Below are 19,441 nucleotides of genomic sequence, written 5' to 3'. Positions count from 1 at the left end.
CTCTATGGTCTGTGCAACGTCAGAACTACTTCATGGCACCAGTAGTGACGCTGACCCCAGCTGCCTACAGCAGCCCAACAATAATGTTCAATGGAAAACAATATTAGTCTGACAGTAGTGTTAATGTAGTGTTTGCTCTTAACACATGATGTCATGATGTCGTGTTAAGAGAGCGGATTGTCAGAGGGACCTATTAGTGTGTCGCACAGCAAACGAGAGCCTAAACTCAATAACAGCTCTCGTGAATAAACTACCTGATCTCCTGAATCCCGGGAAGGTTATGAAGATTAGTAATCAAAACTAAGACGGCTTTGGATTAGACTGTTTTATTGTCACTGAAAACCACAATACTCAAACTATGACACAAAGTTTGGTATCTGATGTGAAGTGGAAACGATATAACATTATTGTCCAGAGTAACGAACATGAATGAAAGAGAAGCCTACAGAGTAAATATGTACATGGATTCACAGTATTTGCACAATGTTATTTTTGTGTGCTTGTGTGTGTTTAGGGTTTAAAATGTGAGGACGGTGTTCCTGAGCTGGTTGTTTCTGGATCAGAGGTTCCTGAACCTCGTTCTTCCCAGAGGGAAGCAGGGAGCACAGACTGTGGTCTGGATGGGAGGATGATGTTATGAACCTTCTGCAGACTGTGTTTCCAGGTTGTGTCTGCGATACGGGGCAGCTGAGCACCACACTCGGTGTAAATGCTTTCATTTGTCTTTACAGTGTGCAGTGAGATGCCCATCTGCTACAAAACAGCCAATGTTAATTCACCACCGCTCTTATTAATACATTTTACACACGAGTTTTGTGCTGTGAATGAATTAAAATAATGCAAGATTAGAAATGTTTCACCTGGTTTAACCTCTATGTACTGTTAACTGTAACGTTTGCATTCAGCTGCAAACACAGTGTTTGTATCCACACATGTGTAGAGGAGATGTTAGTTATTCTTTTCAGTATCAGTGCAGGTGTGAAGCCTGCTCTGGCTTTATTGATCCGGATTTATTTTAATGAACCTCAGAAAATCTGATTGGTGTCAATTTATTTTTCCACAAGTTCAAGATTGTTTGTTCCAGCTGAAGCTACAGGCTGCCCTTACAAAAAATGCAAGTTTGAAGCCTTATGTTAAAGGAGAGCAGTTTCCCTGAACCCAGACTGAGCTGGCATTACTGATATGACACAAACACAGAGCTGTGGTGTAGCTCGCACACTAATGGAATCTGCTGGATTCATTTTTGTTGCAGCTACATAGCACATCACGTTGTTCTGTCTGCAGCCTGAATGTCTTTGTTGCACAATTCAAGGGTTGTGTTATCACACTGCAGGAGCAGAGGAGCCATACTGGGGTACTTGGCGTGACTGTAACAGTGGATGTGCGTCCCTGACTGATAAGTCATGTTAGGTGACCAAGTATTGATGAAGTTTACCAACTGTAATGTAAACGATGTTTTCTAATTGTATCCACTGACAGTATTATACCCATTCAAGACATGCATGCAGCATGGGCTAGACCCCAAATGCTAGCTAAGCCTAACTACTGGCTTAGACGTCACCCAGCTTAACAAGGTCAGGTGTTGGGAAACCAGAACAGGACAGATGAGAAGCTGCCTACACGGGTAAGGACAGGAAACATGGAACTGATGTAACACGGCTACGCCAGCGAACCCACTCAGAGAGGTTATATGCATAAATGTGATGACTATGAACGGGCAAAGAACCAAGAAACACCTGGTAGCTCAGTGCTAGAACCTTTTGAAACTGAAGATCCAGAGACTGCAGCCCAATGGGAACAATGTGCACCAACTATTGTGGGAGGAGCTAAAGGTAAATGGACTGGTTCTAATATAGCGCTTTTCTACCCAATCTGAGCACTCAAAGCGCTTTATACAACTTGTTCATTCACCCAATCACGCCAGCACGTTTCTAGGCTTCCAGTGCTACCTAACATTCACACCCCGATGGATGCACTGAAGAGCAACCTGGGATTAGTATCATGTCTTCTGGTTAGTAGGTGACCCGCTCTACCACCTGAGCTACAGCCACAGGTCGGCACTGCTGAGGCCTGTATTATGTAGCAATGAGTTTGATATGATCAAAGCAAACCTTTGAATTTAGCCTGAGCAACGTTTTTAAAGCCCCGGGAAAAGGCTGCTTTACTGGCACCGTGACCAGGCGGTGGTGCCACCATACCATGCTAGGAAGCACGTGGCGCTCATTAGAGTTTTCTTTTTGATAGTTGGAAAAATCTCCTTCTGTTGCAACACTTTTGCATTTCGTTGCCCTGTACCTGTGCATGTGCAATGACAATAAAGTTGAATTCTATTCTATTCTTTTCTTTAGCAGGCAGAGATACTCCTGGGACATTTCATTGTTAGTAACCTTCTACTCTCGTAGCTGTGTGGCATAACATCCTGCAATGTGAACTCTGTGTTATTGCAGGTCTTTACCTTACAATATAAAGCACCTCGCAGGGATTGCTGTTGTGATTTTAACACTTTATAAATGAAAGTGAATTAAAAACTAGAGGCAGGTGATGAGGTTCTGTCAAGGCAGAACTGAAGGTGCAGTGTGTTTATAAAAATCAGCAGGTTGGACTCAGGCTGAGGTGTCACTGGCTGTTCACTCCTCAAAGCATTCAGGTGAGCAGCAATTAAATATGCCCAGTGAGCGCAGGTTACCTCACTGACGAGGTTAAGAGCAGCTTTAAGCTAAATGAGCTGGAGTAGGCATTAAGGCCATGTACACATGATAGCAAACTGAAAAACATATATATATATAGCAAATGTTTTTCAGTTTGCTATCATGGTGTGTCACGTGTAGAATTTTGAAGTGAAAAACAAATTGAATGTATTTTGGAATAAGGCTGGATCATGACAAATGCTGAATGAATACTTTCTGGATCCACTGTATCTGAAACAGTACCAGTGATATTTCTCTTTATTTATATGACGTTCCTCAGAGCACCTCCAACGTATCAGCATCATCAAGTTCTCGATGCATAGAAACACAGTGTTCCCTTCACGTCAACCCTGGAAGGCGTGGAGCTCCTGCTCACTGAAGCCCTGATGCTTCAACAACCTACAAGAAGAGCACACAGGAAAGGAGGTCAACACAAAGCTGAGTCAGTTCACGCTACACATGGAAAATGTTCTCAGTGTGGTGTTGTTAGGCCCGTGCAGCTGAATGTTTTAAAAAGATTTCAGGTGGAAAAATATGTGCCATTAATTACATCAAGTCCTTGGAAAAAAAAAGAACAATAGAGCGCGGAGCTGAGGCAGTTTGGCCTTTGAATTTATAACACATTTATTATTTAATGATCATATAAAATCTGAGACTTTGCCGGAGTCTATGTGAACATGCTCGCTGCCTGTTTCAATGATATTTCTAGGACGTATCACATGACTGTATTGGCGCTCTTAAATGCTGTGATTGCACACCAAGTGAAACAGTGCAGTCAGTCGAACAGAACATAGATCTCCGTGAGGATGGCTTTTAAATAAAACACTTTGTCAGAGCAGCAGTGCGGTTGTGTTACCTACCCGAGTGTTAGCTCTGTGAAGGCTGCAGGGCCACAGACACACACATAGCATTTGGACCCATCAGGCCTGGACAGCAGCTCAGTAAGTATGGGCTCGTTCACCGGACCTTTCCGGCCGGTCCAGCGTTCACTGGGCTCAGAGAGGACATGCTCCACCTGAAACCTAACACACAGCAAACGGAAGACGAGACACGAGAGCCATTTTACATGTAGACATGTCTCCACAGCCATTCACTTCAGTTGAGAAGAGTTATTTTTCTGACACACCGGCTTATTGAAGCTCCAAAGGCTAAAACAAATATTGAACCAGCTATCTAAATTACATTTAACAGGACTGGCCTAAACTGGTTACTACTCCTCTCCTCATCGTCTCTCTTTCTCTGCATTTTCTTTTTCTTTCTTAGAGCTCGGGTTCTTTTCTACCGATGACTCCACCCTGCTGTTTGTTCACATGCACCACCTTAGAGGCTTGTTGTTAACACGACCCACAGTGTGAGGCCCTCCCCAGGCACACAGCTCCTATACCTGCCGTTATTAGCAGCCAGTTCATCCAGTTCAAAGCGCCAAAGAATGTCCTCTTCTCGTCGGTTAAAAAAGAGCAGCTTTGTGTTTCTGGAGACACACAAACATGTTGTAGGTTATGAAGCAAGCAGCCAACTGAAAAACACTACAACTGTTTTCTCAAACTAGTGTCAAGAGCACAGGGAGTTCACTGGTAAAACACCAGAGGTCACAGTGCACACAGAGCATTTAAGAACACAGTGTCAGAGCCTCAAACAAAATATAATCAACCACCCACACATGACAGATAGATGTTGCATCCAAACACTTTGGTTTTCATAAAATGATCAGGTTTGTGCAAACGTATTTGTTGTCTTGTTGGATTTGTAAGAATAAATCAAAGATGGTGAGTGGGTGTGAGATACTAAAGCTGTTGCACAGCTAACCAGATCCTTCAAGCACTCTGAAGTATTGATGGGAATCAAGAACCGGTTCCCAGAAGTCTAATTCCTTGTTACTTTGCTTGTCTATCCATCCCGCAGTTCCCCTTGCACTTCATAGTGCCACAGTCTTCAGAGTGGATGGACATGACTTTTATTTCTATAAAAGGAGTGCAAACTGCATCCACAGCAGCTGCATCATGCTGCTAACGCAACTTTAGAGCTTTGCAAACATGCTAATGCTAATCTAGCCAAAAACCCAGCGACGTTAAAGCTGAGTGAGGCGGCCCAGCAGACACACTCTAAGTTTCAACAGTTAACATGAGCACTGATGAGCAGTCAGCCTCCGTTTCTACAGTACTATCACCATGGCAACCACTTTCATCTTTGCTTCGTGGTCACACCTAAGTACTAAGAGAAAGATGACGTGTGTCCTCATTAGGACAGATCAGTGTTGGTGTGTGGGGCTGTAGCTTTATGTGTTTAAATGGTGATTATCACACAGTGTGTTTCAGTGCGTTTTGGAAAAATGCAAAAACGGTGTAAAAAGTAGTGAAACAAATTCCTGGAAGGTAACGTACGGCACTACATTTAAGAAAAGTGACCAATAAGTAACTTTTTTGAGCAATGAAACCCAAAACTGATCACAACAAAGACGGGAAATATCTCCAGTACGCAAACATCTGACCCACAGCATGCAATGAATGAATGCAGGAATGTAAGGTCTTTGCAAGTCATCTTTTTTGTTTGCATGTTTGCTCTCTTGTTGTTTGTTTGTTTGTTTGTTCCTCTTGTTGTTTGTTTGTTTCTTCCTCTTGTTGTTTCCTTCTCTTGTTCTTTGTTTGCTTTTCTTGTTGTGTGTTTGCTTCTCTTGTTGTGTGTTTCTTTCCCTTGTTGTGTGTTTCTTTCCCTTGTTGTGTGTTTCTTTCCCTTGTTGTGTGTTTCTTTCCCTTGTTGCTTCTTTCTCTTGTTGTGTGTTTGCTTCTCTTGTTGTGTGTTTGCTTCTCTTGTTGTGTGTTTGCTTCTCTTGTTGTGTGTTTCTTTCCCTTGTTGCTTCTTTCCCTTGTTGTGTGTTTCTTTCCCTTGTTGTGTGTTTCTTTCCCTTGTTGTGTGTTTCTTTCCCTTGTTGTGTGTTTGCTTCTCTTGTTGTGTGTTTCTTTCCCTTGTTGCTTCTTTCTCTTGTTGTGTGTTTGCTTCTCTTGTTGTTTGTTTGCTTCTCTTGTTGTTTGTTTGCTTCTCTTGTTGTTTTTGCTTCTCTTGTTGTTTGTTTCCTTCTCTTGTTGTTTGTTTCCTTCTCTTGTTGTTTGTTTCCTTCTCTTGTTGTTTGTTTCCTTCTCTTGTTGTTTGTTTCCTTTTCTTGTTGTTTGTTTCCTTCTCTTGTTGTTTGTTTCCTTCTCTTGTTGTGTGTGTCCTTCTCTTGTTGTGTGTTTGCTTCTCTTGTTGTTTGTGTCCTTCTCTTGTTGTTTGTTTCCTTCTCTTGTTGTTTGTGTCCTTCTCTTGTTGTGTGTTTCCTTCTCTTGTTGTTTGTTTCCTTCTCTTGTTGTTTGTGTCCTTCTCTTGTTGTGTGTTTCCTTCTCTTGTTGTTTGTGTCCTTCTCTTGTTGTTTGTTTGCTTCTCTTGTTGTTTGTTTGCTTCTCTTGTTGTTTGTTTCCTTCTCTTGTTGTTTGTGTCCTTCTCTTGTTGTTTGTTTCCTTTTCTTGTTGTTTGTTTCCTTTTCTTGTTGTTTGTGTCCTTCTCTTGTTGTTTGTTTCCTTCTCTTGTTGTGTGTGTCCTTCTCTTGTTGTGTGTTTGCTTCTCTTGTTGTTTGTGTCCTTCTCTTGTTGTTTGTTTCCTTCTCTTGTTGTTTGTGTCCTTCTCTTGTTGTGTGTTTCCTTCTCTTGTTGTTTGTTTCCTTCTCTTGTTGTTTGTGTCCTTCTCTTGTTGTGTGTTTCCTTCTCTTGTTGTTTGTGTCCTTCTCTTGTTGTGTGTTTGCTTCTCTTGTTGTGTGTTTGTTTGCTTCTCTTGTTGTTTGTTTGCTTCTCTTGTTGTGTGTTTGCTTCTCTTGTTGTGTGTTTGTTCCTCTTGTTGTTTGTGTCCTTCTCTTGTTGTTTGTTTGCTTCTCTTGTTGTTTGTTTCCTTCTCTTGTTGTTTGTGTCCTTCTCTTGTTGTTTGTGTCCTTCTCTTGTTGTTTGTGTCCTTCTCTTGTTGTTTGTGTCCTTCTCTTGTTGTTTGTTTGCTTCTCTTGTTGTTTGTTTGCTTCTCTTGTTGTTTGTTTGCTTCTCTTGTTGTGTGTTTGCTCCTCTTGTTGTGTGTTTGTTCCTCTTGTTGTGTGTTTGCTTCTCTTGTTGTTTGTTTGCTTCTCTTGTTGTGTGTTTGAACTGATACAGTTCGGGGAGGTGACCAACAACCAGATGGTTGCTCCAAGTACATTGATTTATATAAATGAATGCACTTACTGATCAGCACTGAATACAAAGGTGTCACTTATGAGCGCTGCTTCTGAAAGTTTGCTCCTACCCGATGGTTTCGATGTCTTCGAGGGCCGCACGGATGAGACGAGCCATGGGCGTGAAGCCTGTGCCTGCAGCTATTAAGTAGAGGTTTGTAACATCACGAAGAGGGCGGAGACTGAAGGTGCCTTCTGGACCACTTACGGCCACACGATCACCTAGAAGAGTAAACGCGTCATTATTACAACAGTTTCCACAGATTAAACACCTTCATCAAATCAAAATTCAGAACATTATTTACTGTTCGATGGCGAGTTGGTCGCGTTATTGTGCCGCACGTGGAAAAGCACACATTGGTTTTTTCATTGTACTTTTGTTTGTTACAGGTTAAGAGAGAGAAGTCACTGGACCTCATCCATGTTCCCACCCTGGGAGCTGCTCCCTGAATGTGACTCACCGACACTCAGGCTGCTGAGGTGTGGGGTGAACGCTCCACCAGGGTAGACTTTGATCATGAGGTAGAGGTCTGATTCCTGTGACCCGTTCTTAGAAGCTGCTGGAAATGTGTGCTCCACTGGAGTGTACGGCCTCACTACCTCCACGTCTGCATGTAGATAACAAACAGTAAGATTTACAGCTGTGCCCGTCTCGGTGATGTCACACTCCCAGAAACAGTCCAAGGTCAGAGCTGTTTCTGTCTGTGATTCGCTGCCATTGAAATAATCAAACTAATATCAGCATTTTACTCACTGACCTGTCATCACTTATCTAGCTGTGCTCATTTTTAACTATAGTAAGGCTTAGAATGAGACTGGTGGAAACAGTTGTCACAAAAATGTGCAGTGATGTAAAAAATCATTACATAAAAGTTAGAAATCACATATGAATTGAATTATACACATTTGCAGGTCACTGAGTAAAATAAGTAGCGATCCCCTACAACCCAGCCACACAAAGGCTGTGCGCTACATCATAATGAACCGATGAGTCAGATACTCCTGAAGTAACAACCAGAGAGCTGTGACAGGACATCAGGACTGCAGACTCGGGAGTGGAAGAGCACAAACCCTGAGATGTGTGCAAACCTGCTGACCATCTACTGTTGCCAACAAGAGGCTCTCCACCAAGTGCAAGGTCATGTTTTCCATGTGGTTCAAATACTTATTTTACTCACTGAAAATCACTTTACAACTTTCATGTAATGTGTTTTTCTTATTTTCAGTTTGTGTCCTCTCCACATCAAAATGAAATGAGCACAATAATCAGATTTTATGCCTTATGCTGATTTTATTTGGAGGTTAGCAAACGCACACAGGCGGCAGCACTGGGGACCAGTTTGTCCCACTGATGAAAGAGGGCAGCACATTATTCTGGACAGGAGGCCTGCAAACTGAATGCACCTGGTTTAAGACACCAACAACAAGGATGTGAATACTCTGTACCACTGTGTACTTCATGGTTGTAGATGATAATGAAACATCCCCACACAATATAAACTTTCTAACACTGCTCTATCTTCAGCAGCTCACCACACCTGCTTCCACAGGTGTTTTAAGCTTCCTCTAAACTGCAGCTTATACACGTTTCACCAGCTGCCTGTGCGACTGCTCACCTTGGACGAGCGCTTTCAGACAGACGTGTTTCCCGACTGGCACATGCATGACAGTCCCAGCAGGGAGCTGCAGTCTGAACAGGTAAGTGTTGTGGTTCACCTCAGTCTTAGACACCAACACACAATCCCGATAGAAGAGAGCTGTAAAACAGGGAACAGCAACGTGGTCTCCTATGTATCTTTCTTTTTGTCTGAGCACACAGCATGCAGGAAGCGAGTGGAGCGATGTGAACGGGCTGCACAGGCACATCTGTGATGCTGTTGGAACCCACCTCGGTCCTTTTGGCGTACAAACGTATTATGGGACTCCAGAGGTTGACCGAGACTCGCCCATTTTCCGTGAGCACCTTTGCGTATGCTAACCTGGATCTTTCCCACGGAGAAAGCAGTGTGAACTGTAGATGATAACAACTTACCAACTTAAGGACAACAGCAAGACAGTGCATGTTCATTTTACAGAATCTGTTTTCAAAGATGTTGTTCACCTGCAACATTTTCCTCAACTTCATCAGAAAGACCTGCAAAAGCACGACAGTCGATTTTACAAACAAAAGCATTTATTCATAAGCTTGAAACTCACATTAGGGCTGTGTTGACAGAAGCTGTGCTAAAAGCTGGAGGAACAATCTCCACAGGAGAAAAACTGGGGCTTCCACAAGTAACAGCACCTAAAAGTCTCATTAGACATTCAAGTAGTTCTGGCACCAAATCAAACCATAATCTGATTTTAGCTAAATCTGGATACCACCGATTCACACCTTTATAAAGCTAAGCAAAGACCAAGACTACAACCCCAGCTTTCAGATCCTCTATGGTGAAATGCTCAATGACAGCAGAAAGAGAAACATCTGCTGTGACTTGTGAGGGGTGAAGAGAACAGAGAGTCAGCAGCAACATATGTGGGAGCTAACAAATATCTCTGTAGGACTTCCACAACTGAGGAATGCTTGGGAGAAAGCTCTTGTGTAGCTGTGGTCAAACGTTTACACGAAACTCAGGCTCTCTTTGGGCTTTTAATGATTTCTTGGAACGGCTCTTTTCCCAAAGTGGACTGAAAAAAAAAACAAGAATTGAGCACACAAATCTAAATCCATTTTGTATTTTCTCTCACCAAAGTCAAACAGATACATACAGGCTTAAATACTGTACATACATCCCAGCTAATAGTTGACTAAATGTCTCTCGGTATGTTGAACCTTGAACAGTTCGTTTAAATTGGTCAGTTTTACACATATTTCAATACAGTTCAGCTCGGAGCTTTGGGAAGGTTAATGTTAACCTGCTTTATGCAGAACAACAGCTGGGAACAGGTCTGGGATCACTGTCCTGTGCTGTTTTAACTGTCTAGCTGAAGAGTTCAGAGGTCGTCCTTCTTCTGCACCAGGACCACTGGCAGCAAAGCAGCCCCACAGCACGATGCTACCACCACCATGCTTGACAGCTGATCTGCTGTTCTTGGGGTGGCGATAGCTCAGGAGGTAGAGCGGGTCATCAGCTGATCTACCGACGTGCCCATCAGAGTACGAATGCGTATCAATGTTAGACAGAAAGAACTTAAGCGCAGATAAAAGGTGCTTGTACGGGTGAATGAGGCGTGCTGTATGAAGCTCCCGCTCTCGTCAGTGAAGCTCAGTGTTTGCCTCATGTGAGTTATTGTAGTTTGCTTTTCATAGATGCACCTATGCTGCCGGCCTCGCAGCAGGGCCACGTTGATGACCCCAGGAGCCTTTTACAGCTGAGGTGCTTTTTTAAAGTAGTGTATCACACTTCCAGCCCAGCAGCTCTTTAAGGCCTCTTAGCTTAGTGCCACACCTTACACAACCTTACCTCCTTACACAAGTCTGCTATGACTGACAGGCAGATGATAACAACAGTTAATGAAAATGTTTCTGTGTTTGCCAGATTGGACAGCTGAGAGTTGGGCTTTCATTATGTAGAGTGAAAGACTGCTGCAACGACACAGCGCAGTGAGCTGCGTAGGATCGATGCAACACAGCAATACTCACGCAAATGAATCATGTAGGACATTTTCCCCAGCAGCACCTCCAGTCGAAGAACACCTGCCTTTAGATCGACAGTGGTACAGCCTGAGCTGGGTATCTGACACATACAGATGGTACAGTTACTGTGTGCACAGCTGGTACTGGTTGTACTGGTTAGAGGAATGAAAGCAACACAGGACACAAGTGGAGCTCAATAACAGTCAGGGCCTGGATGCACACAGTGTAGAGGGGGGCATGTGAAGAGCTCCATCTTACAGCACATCACAGGTGGAGCGATTACCTTTCTTCTGGTATAAACAACCAGATGAACAGTCCCATCAGTCTGGAACCAATCGTACCTGCAGCAACAGGAAGAAGAGGATTTTGTCACTCGAGAGCTTCCTTATCAGATGTGTTCTTTAGGTGCTTACTGTCCTTCATACCGAGGGCGAGAGTCTTTGTCTGGAAGAGGAGCCACTGAAGTCGGTGAGGCGAGGCCAGTCACAGGTGGGGGAGGGAGGATTGCTATGGCAACAGACGAAACCATGTTAGGTGCAGCAAAAACTTTCAGTTGGAATAACAACAACACATCATACTAAACATGAACATACACAGCATGACTCGATTATATTTATGTGTATTTATTACAGATGTGCCAATAAACTGGTCACAGCTGCACACATGTTTATTTTTTAAACACAACTATGGCAGCACCAGGATGTAGCGTCACAGCAGTTTCTACATGTATACTTGTGAGAAGCCCCCCGACCCCCAGCTTCATAGACTTAGTTAAAGGCTGTGTTTTTCTGCAGAGTGCAGACGGATGTAAATCTCTGTGTACCTCTAACAGCTGTGGCGGCCTTGGTGCTCATCCTGCCCACCAGGCACTCTTTCAGCATAGACTCATAGTTGACCCAGCGATGGACCTGCTCACAAACACACATATACACTCATCCAAGTCAGTCTCACCCCAACCAATCACAGCAGATGGCCCCGCCCCTCCCTGAGCCTGGTTCTGCTGGAGGTTTCTTCCTGTTAAAAGGGAGTTTTTCCTTCCCACTGTCACCAACGTGCTGCTCACAGGGGGTCATATGATTGTTGGGTTTTCTCTGTATCTATCAATGTATTGTCTACCTTACACTATAAAGCCCCTTGAGGCGACTGTTGTTGTGATTTGGCGCTGTGTAAATAAAGCTGAATTGAAGCTTTGAGCTTACAAATCTATATCATACTGCAAACACAAGTCCTGCTGCAGTCTTACAGACTTATTTTCACCTCTGCTCAGCTTTGCCCGTTAGCGAGGCCCCACTTTCACACATGAAGCCAACAGGAGAGTCGTTTTAATTGACTGTGAGACTGATAAAGAATTATGTCACAGTCTGACGCTAAAATCGAAGCTAAACACATCGGCATGACTAAACAAACAAATCCTGCCTAGAATAAAGAGCGGACATGTGAAGTCGACTCTGTAACTGATTTATTGATTCCAGTGATGCTTGATAGGAAAATGAGCCTACAGTCGCTTCGTGTGCACACTGGTAAACCAATTAAACGTTTACCACTTATCATAAATCTGCAGATGCATTCCAGACTATACAATACACTGCATTTACTTTTTGCTTCCATACCTGGTCAAAGAGTTCAGTTCCATCTACTCCTGCTGCCTTCATCAGCTCCTCTTCTCCACCAGGGTGGTAGTCCATGTAGGCACTCACATTATACACCATACCTGTCAAAAACATCCACACAACGTTTTGTGTATTAAGTTGTGTTTGTCCTCTGCAGACAGAAACAGATAAAACAGTATAAAACGATTGTTCAATATTATCATATTTTTAATTAATTATATTTTTAAAATTACACAGAATACACCCAGAAAACCCAGAAAGGTCCCACATCGTGAGCGTGCACACTCTGCTGAGAAATCAGCTGTGTTATCAGTGACTGGGCTCCTCACACAGAGAGACCTCGTCCTCAAAGGCTGCAGCACGTCTGCTTTACCTTAAATGAAACAGCTTCAAACTAGGGCGGGCCATGTTTATCGAATACACGCGAGGTATCGCGAGTTTTTCCACGTGCGACGCATAAATGGCTTTATCGTAACCATTGAGTATACGTCGCCATGGCAATATTAAGCTGTCTGCATGTAATTCACTGAGTTTTTTTTCTCCCACACACTGCAAATGCATCACTAATTCCCCCCTCCCAACCTGACACACTGCACTCAGCATGCGTGTTTATTTACTACAACATCGGGAAAAACATGGTGGCGGCGGGAGTTTGAGACTCGCTGTCGTTTGGATTGCACCAGTCGGGGGTTTTTGTAGTCGCCGTCTACACTTTTGTTTAGACAGTTTTTGTTTAAGCACAAAGGAGCACATTTTTAATTTCAGTTGTTTTGTCTGATGAAACATTGCTCGATGCCCTTTTCTGTTGCCGTGATCTTTTGTTAAATATCAGTGTTGTTGACGACAGAAAGAGACGAACAGCATCGTCACTGTGACAAACCTCTGTGGCGAACCCTCATAATGTCCTCCTGATACCACGGGACCCCACTTCATTTGACTGTTTTTAAAAGTATAAATTGCCAATCAATTCAGTGTTACAGCTTAGTTTTACTTAAGACCAACACATGACCACAAAATTTACCCTACATGTTACATTTTGGGCACTGTTTTGACACTATTTTTTTATTCCATTTCAAATGTATGTCTCATTTATACAAAATGTTTCTTTGTTTTTGGGTAAAAAATAAATTAAATCATCAGTTATTGTGATTATCGTTTCACAACCAGAGTCGGCTGCTTTAACAGATGATCACAGACGGGTTTATGTCAAAGTTAATGTAGGAAACTGTTTTTAAACTACAAGTTTTTTACTGGCAGCAAATAATCACATCTGTTGTCCTCTGGGCTCAAAAATGCCCCCGTTTGCTTTGACTGTTTATAAAGCAACAAGTACTGTCAAAGGAAAATAGTTTTTATATAATGTGATCAGCTTCATGAAATGTATTCTTTTATTGATCACTAAGCAAATGTCTACGTGACGTTTGACATGTACTTTTGTGTGATAAACAACTAATAGCTTCCTCTTTCTGTAAGAACATACAGACTTAGAAAAAGGGGAACCTCAGCTCAGAGTTCTTAGAATAAGAAGCTATTTGTACACACACACACACACACGCACACAGACAAGTATAAATAAAGCACGCAGACAGTGATGAGACGCAGGTCGTGCGTCCATGACTGCTCTCGCGAGTAAAGACAACTGCAGTGTTTGTGTTTTCTAACTCAGGCGTCTTAGCTGAAGAACTACGGGGTGATTTAGAGAAATCCCCTGTCAAGTATAAAATATCATTTCTGTGTTTCAAGGTTTTATTCATCTTTATTCCAACTCATTGCCTGACAGTTTTCTATATTTTGGCATGGTAGGAGGGCATGAGTCTGAGTGAAGGCAAACTTTCATGAGGACAAAGGCGTGTCCATATTTGACCCAAGTGCAGGAGGAAGCTCAGGTTTATTCCTCTGCACTGGTCCCATCATGGACAGCTTTCTTTCTGCAGTTGCAGGCCAAGGGGCATATACAGTAAACAAGCTGTTACAGGTGATTGTTTTCTTTTGGAAACCTGCAATGTTAGGGACAACTCGTGTCCTGACTGCAGGACAGACGGTTTGCCATCGCACACGAGCATGTTCCATGTACAGCTGGACCTGCATCACATGCTGCCCATGTTTTTGTCTCATAGTTCCCTGGTTTACTTGGATGTTCTGTTGGACAGAGTCCTCTGAAGGGGACTTGGTGCTCATACAGTCACATCAGTACCAGGATCTTACATCACAGCAGGAGGAACACCCACTTGTTCCATACACCTCAAATGGGAGCACGTTTGTGTCATGAACGACGATCATCTATTGTGTCTTTATCAAGAAATTATGTCCTTTTTGTGCTTCTGTGATTAATCTTGTGTCACCTTTAAAACTTCTCTACCAGACTCAGGATGTCATAAACTGGCCGTAGCGACTCTGCTGGATGCACGGCAGTAAGAATCAACACACCCACATATGCCTACAGCTGCATTCGGTCCATTTTTCTTCCTCTCTCGTTGTCCCTCCTTGTTCGTCATTGAGTTGGCTGTAGAGCAGGTCATCTGCTAATTGGATGGTTGTTGGTTCAATCTCTGTGTGCTCTAGTCTGGAGTTCTTACCAAGGTGTCCTTGGACAAGCTCCTCAGACTACCATGTCCTGGATGCCTGAGAACCTACTTGAACATAGTTCAGATTCTTCATCACTTTTCTTCACTTCATAGCCTTCTTCCACTTCTGCAGGTGGCTGATGTGCTTTTTCAGAGAAAGGGTAGCATGTGCTCTAAATATTGACAATATTTTCTATATCTTCTAACCCTGGATCTTCCTGAACATTGATTCTCCCTCCTCATTATACTAGAGGACAATATGTGCTTTGTCCTACTGGTCATTGCTTTGCACAACATGGTAAAAAAAAAAAAAAAAGTATGCTCACAAGCCTCCACTGCAATGGAGACCTGTGAGCTACTTTCTGTGTATGTATTATTGTAGGGTCGACCTTACAATATGAAGCACCTTGATGCGGCTGTTGTTGTGATTTGGCGCTGTATAAATAAAATGTAATTGAATATAGAGCACCTGCCTCCTCATTGTGCTGCCTGTTGTGGTTGTTATGACCAGTGCTTGACCCCACACATCAGTGATCCAAGATCAAAGATGTTTGAAAGCAGTATGGTGTGAAAATACAGCTCTTTGCAACACTTTGTACTTTGGGGTCATTTTTGTCCCCGAGGACAAGAGATGTCATAAAATCCAATAAAAATCCCATAAATAACTCAAATTACTTAAAACTTATTCCAGTCATGCATAGTATAGTAATGAATAACTTCTGTTATTTTCAGACCATCTGATGAATAAAAAACACATTGTTGAGAGCAAAACATTTCTTTAGAGGACAAAAATGTCCCAAGGACAACACAAGGGTTCAAATAAAACATTTCAATTCATTCAGATTTTTTGTGTTCAAAGTAGAAAAACTTACTGAACGGTGAATTTGAATGAGTACAGCTGTGCAATGTTGGGCCGTGTATGGTTGAAAATCACATTTGTTTTTGGAGGTTATTCAGACATATTGTGATATATCGTGTATCGTGATCAGAGATGGGCAGTAAGGGATTACTATTGCAAAAACGGTAATTAGATTACTGTTACTTTCCCGTAGGAACGCTGCGTTACTGCGTTACTAAAACCGTGATTTTTTGCGAGAATGTCTCACGACAGTGACGTAAGCGAGTGCGCTGTTAGTGACAACAGCTGTGTGCAGGTCAACAGTATATTATATATCGAGTGCGGAGAGAGTATGAGCGTGCAGCGTTTAAAGCGTGGAAGTACTGACCTTACTTTGAGTTTGATTCCATAAAAAGTGACAAAAACATTAGTGTCCGCTGTGCGTGGGAAGAAAACTTCTTTTTACAGCGAAAAAAAACCCTAAACTTCAGAGCAAGCACCGAGTAGCTACGACGTAATGGGAAACTCACAGAGAAACTCACGGATTCTTCCACTGACTGCGGCACACCTGCACCAGGGTAAACCTCCACAAACCCCACTCCTGCTTTACAGGTGAAAATAGAGCAACAGGACCGTTGAGTCTTTGACTTTATTTATTTTCTGCTGTGTTTTACTTGCATCTATTTAGTTTGTCATATTTGTTTGTTATATAGTTTGTCAAAAGGACAAACTTCACAAAGAGAAGTGCCATGAAGTTTTCTCCAAGAAGAAAGGCCTCTGCAGACTCACCTCGTATGCAGGTCCAGCAGTCCTCTCTCCTGTTGTGTTTCTGCAGTTCTTCCTCAGTAACTTCAATGAGGCGCCCTCTGAGTCCAGTAAGATCTTTTCCACTCTTGGCAAACCGAATCCAGTCCATGAGACTGTGGCCCGGCTTCAAGGCCACCTTTGAGGGCAGAGTCATGAAAAACGTTAGGAACTCATTTTAGACAGCAGAGCTCTGGAGCTTTGTGGAAACTCAATTCTGCTAATATGCCAGATGTTAATGGTGTGACGTTCAAAACCCCAAAACTCTGAACGAATAAATACTGCTCTCTAATGCAAAACATAAATCTGCCATAACAGCAACCAGCCTTGTTACTTCACATACACAACAACTGATGCATCCCACGAAGTAAGCTCTGACATTATTTTACGTTTACTTATTTAGCAGAATATTTGCTTCCGCCACTGAAAAAACAACAAACAAAAAACATTTTCACTTGGAATAAATTAGGCACGAACTCGTTGTTGGATTCGACATTTCCAGGTAACAACGTGAAATCTTGATTTATGTGGCAAAAAGTGTTCAGTTGTTCTCATGAGCGGAAACGACGACACAGGTGTCTCCAGATTACTCGGTTATTTCCACTGCGAGTTTATTTTATGTGCCAGGTTTAACTCACTGACTTATTTGCCAGAATAGAAGCTCTGATTTATTAGAATAATAAAGAGAAATGTAAAAAAAAGTCAATTGCGCAATAAATATTTTGGAGGATAATTAATAAATGGTTACAAAAGTAAAGAAGGGAGAAAGCGCATCAACACAATAAAGTGTGTAACGGGCGTGTGCGGGATTCACGGGTGTTCGGGGGATCCAGAAAGTGAGTTACCTTGTTCCTCCCGGACTGGCCGGACGGAGAGACCCGCTGCTGGGAGCTCGGTGCCGGAAAGGACTGGGTCGGGACGTTTAACATGTTGTGAACGGTCCGGAAGCAGCCCCACTTTCGTACAAACCCTGTTTAACCAGCGGCAGTTTAACACAGTCACACACAAACACCAGATATCACAGTGCTGTCATGCTGTCGGCGGTGCTAGCTCAGGACACATCTCGGCCGAGCAGTGCTGCTAGGCTAAGCTAGGCTAACAGGTCAACGCACTTTAGAGGCAAATCTAAAGAGTGAGACTTCGACTGAAGTTAATGTTCGCGAGTTGAAAGAAATATTTAATAATCAAATCCAGTAGTTCTCCTTATCCAGGATGTAAGTGCGAACTACCGCCTGGCTTAAGCTTCCGTAAATAAATAAGACTACATTTGTCGCGCACTCTGACGACAAAGTCAACACGTGAAGTCATCATTTTGCGACGTCGCTGCTTCGCGACCAAACAAGTTTAACGTGAGCAGATTATCTTTCTGTATTCTTACGATAAAAATATGAATTTAAGAAAATGCTCGATTATGATCCACCAGATTCTCCCGTGTCTGGGAGCTGAGATCGTCATAAGTTTGTGGACTTCCCAGTTGTTTAGCTTCTTTCTAGACTTCAAATCAGCTAAAGCCTCTTTCCAGTCTTATTGACCGAAGCTCCTGAAGTGCAGTCATTGATGCTGTTCATACTTTTAAATAAATTCATTTCAGCTCAGTTTTATTTTTATAATACCAAATCACAGCAAGAGTTGCCTCCAGGTTTATATTGTATGACAAGGATCTTACAATAACGCAGAGAAAACCCCAACATGGGAAGGAAGGAAAACTCCCTTTTAACAGGAAGAACCTTCCAAACAGGCTCAGTGAGGGGCAGCAATCTGCCCCAACTGTAAACATTGTAAAGTGAGTTTCATCTTTCATCAATTATTTATGTTTTGTTGCTTTCATTTTGTATTATGTGTGTATTTTTCTAAATCTATAGTTTATTCTTCAATTCAGCTGCCAGTGCACTAATCAATGCGATTTGCCAGATGTTTCCAACACAACTCTTTCATATGAACACGCTTGTATCAGTAAACCCCAGGTTAACTTAGCAGGCTGATAACCAGCATCATGCAACCACTTATGCTGACCGTCAGTGTTAGGGGAAGTGCTTCCAGGTCATGAAAAGATACTCTGGATATGTTGAACTTGCTTCATAGTACAGAAGGCTCAGAGTGAACTCTAGAGTTACCCAGATCAGCCCACACCCTGCCTTGTAGTACAGGCCTCAGGGTTTCCTCGGGGTGCTGCAGTTAAGACATTTACAAACAACATCAGCAAAACATTGGTGACACTGTGTGATGTCTTTGGTAGGGTGTCACTACAGAACAAGAGGAGCTGCATCAAAAACAACACTGATTACACCACTCAGAAAAACTCACAACAATTCAAAGTTAGCTTGAATAGAGTCGGGTTAGTTACACTGACATGAAAACACACCTGAAATTAAACTACTGAAAAAAGTGACAACAGATGAACTATTTCCTCCCTCACTCCCGCCGTCATCTTCCTCCTCCTCCTCATCTGAATCTGTCTGGTTGTCAGCTGGCATTGTGGAAACGTGGCATCTTCATTTCAGTGTTACTACTGTGCACTCTAAAAGACATCATGGCAGCTGGAGGGTTTGCTTTTCAAAGGCTAATCTGCTAAGAGGATTAATGGACAAGAGTGCCCAACCTTCACAATAAAAGTCTGTATGTACCTAGTCAAGACTCACGGAGAGAGGGTTGGTAGAGAGCAGTAACATTAGTTTTTCTCAAATGTTAAAACACAAAAGCCAATCCTGTAACCCAAATGACCAGTAGTCTAAACACATTTACTAAATGTAGCCACCATATTCCAGTACCATAAACACATGTCACATGAAGACACAATTCACAAAACACAACCCTCTATACTCATAAATCTAAACACATGTTTCCTTGCTAAAACACATGTTGCAAAACAACTCTGCTCATATCCTCAAATGAAAGCCCATGTGATGCAAAATGCTTGCCACAGTCACCAATCTTTGAACACAGGGAACACACCTGGCGTCAGTCACTACACACAATGACTCAAAATTGAAGACACTTGTTGCTAATGCTGTACCCACATGTAAAAGCAAGTTCAGAGTGCACAGTATGCTGAAGGTTCCAAACAAACACAATGGATGAAGGCAGAGTCAGGGGAAGA

General features: G+C 42.6%; 1 protein-coding gene across 3 annotated transcripts; it reads right to left on the bottom strand.

Annotated features, from left to right (window-relative positions):
• Positions 1-316: 316 nt before the first annotated feature.
• LOC147300730 (cytochrome b5 reductase 4-like) lies at positions 317-18,886 on the bottom strand. Of its 3 annotated transcripts, none has more exons than XR_015127569.1 (16): positions 18,707-18,886; positions 17,190-17,314; positions 16,330-16,483; positions 12,139-12,239; positions 11,352-11,436; positions 10,954-11,035; positions 10,812-10,869; positions 10,535-10,628; positions 9,014-9,046; positions 8,801-8,923; positions 8,529-8,669; positions 7,374-7,520; positions 6,984-7,134; positions 4,076-4,158; positions 3,548-3,709; positions 317-3,086 (listed from the first exon to the last, which is right to left on the bottom strand). XR_015127569.1 is itself a non-coding variant. In XM_086284852.1 (16 exons), the coding sequence occupies exons 1-16, from the start codon at positions 18,816-18,818 to the stop codon at positions 3,032-3,034; spliced, it is 1,710 nt and encodes a 569-aa protein (XP_086140978.1). In that variant the 5' UTR covers positions 18,819-18,886; the 3' UTR covers positions 317-3,031. The 3 variants fall into 3 exon arrangements, 2 of the variants coding, with proteins under 2 accessions (XP_086140978.1, XP_086140979.1); XM_086284852.1 differs by having other exon boundaries at positions 4,072-4,158; XM_086284853.1 differs by having other exon boundaries at positions 4,072-4,158; positions 17,190-18,513; positions 18,707-18,828.
• Positions 18,887-19,441: the final 555 nt, after the last annotated feature.

The sequence above is a fragment of the Aulonocara sp. 'chitande type north' Nkhata Bay genome, unplaced genomic scaffold (genome assembly GCF_057382095.1).
Source record: "Aulonocara sp. 'chitande type north' Nkhata Bay isolate Kocher_YH1m ecotype deep benthic unplaced genomic scaffold, A_spYH_male_GT1.1 unmapped_scaffold_7, whole genome shotgun sequence".
NCBI classification, from domain to species: domain Eukaryota; kingdom Metazoa; phylum Chordata; class Actinopteri; order Cichliformes; family Cichlidae; genus Aulonocara; species Aulonocara sp. 'chitande type north' Nkhata Bay.
The sequence above is the reverse complement of the archived record's forward strand: the minus strand, read 5'-3'. Positions and strand labels throughout refer to the sequence as shown.

Bases quoted from the DNA above. Each gene is read 5' to 3' on its own strand.
- LOC147300730 (XM_086284852.1), bottom strand. From the start codon at position 18,818: ATGCCAGCTGACAACCAGACAGATTCAGATGAGGAGGAGGAGGAAGAT. The intron at 4,159-6,983 runs GTAGGAGCAAAC...GTGTGTCTCCAG, and splicing joins GAAGACATCGAAACCATCGG to AAACACAAAGCTGCTCTTTT. The intron at 3,087-3,547 runs GTAGGTAACACA...CTCTTCTTGTAG, and splicing joins TTCACAGAGCTAACACTCGG to GTTGTTGAAGCATCAGGGCT.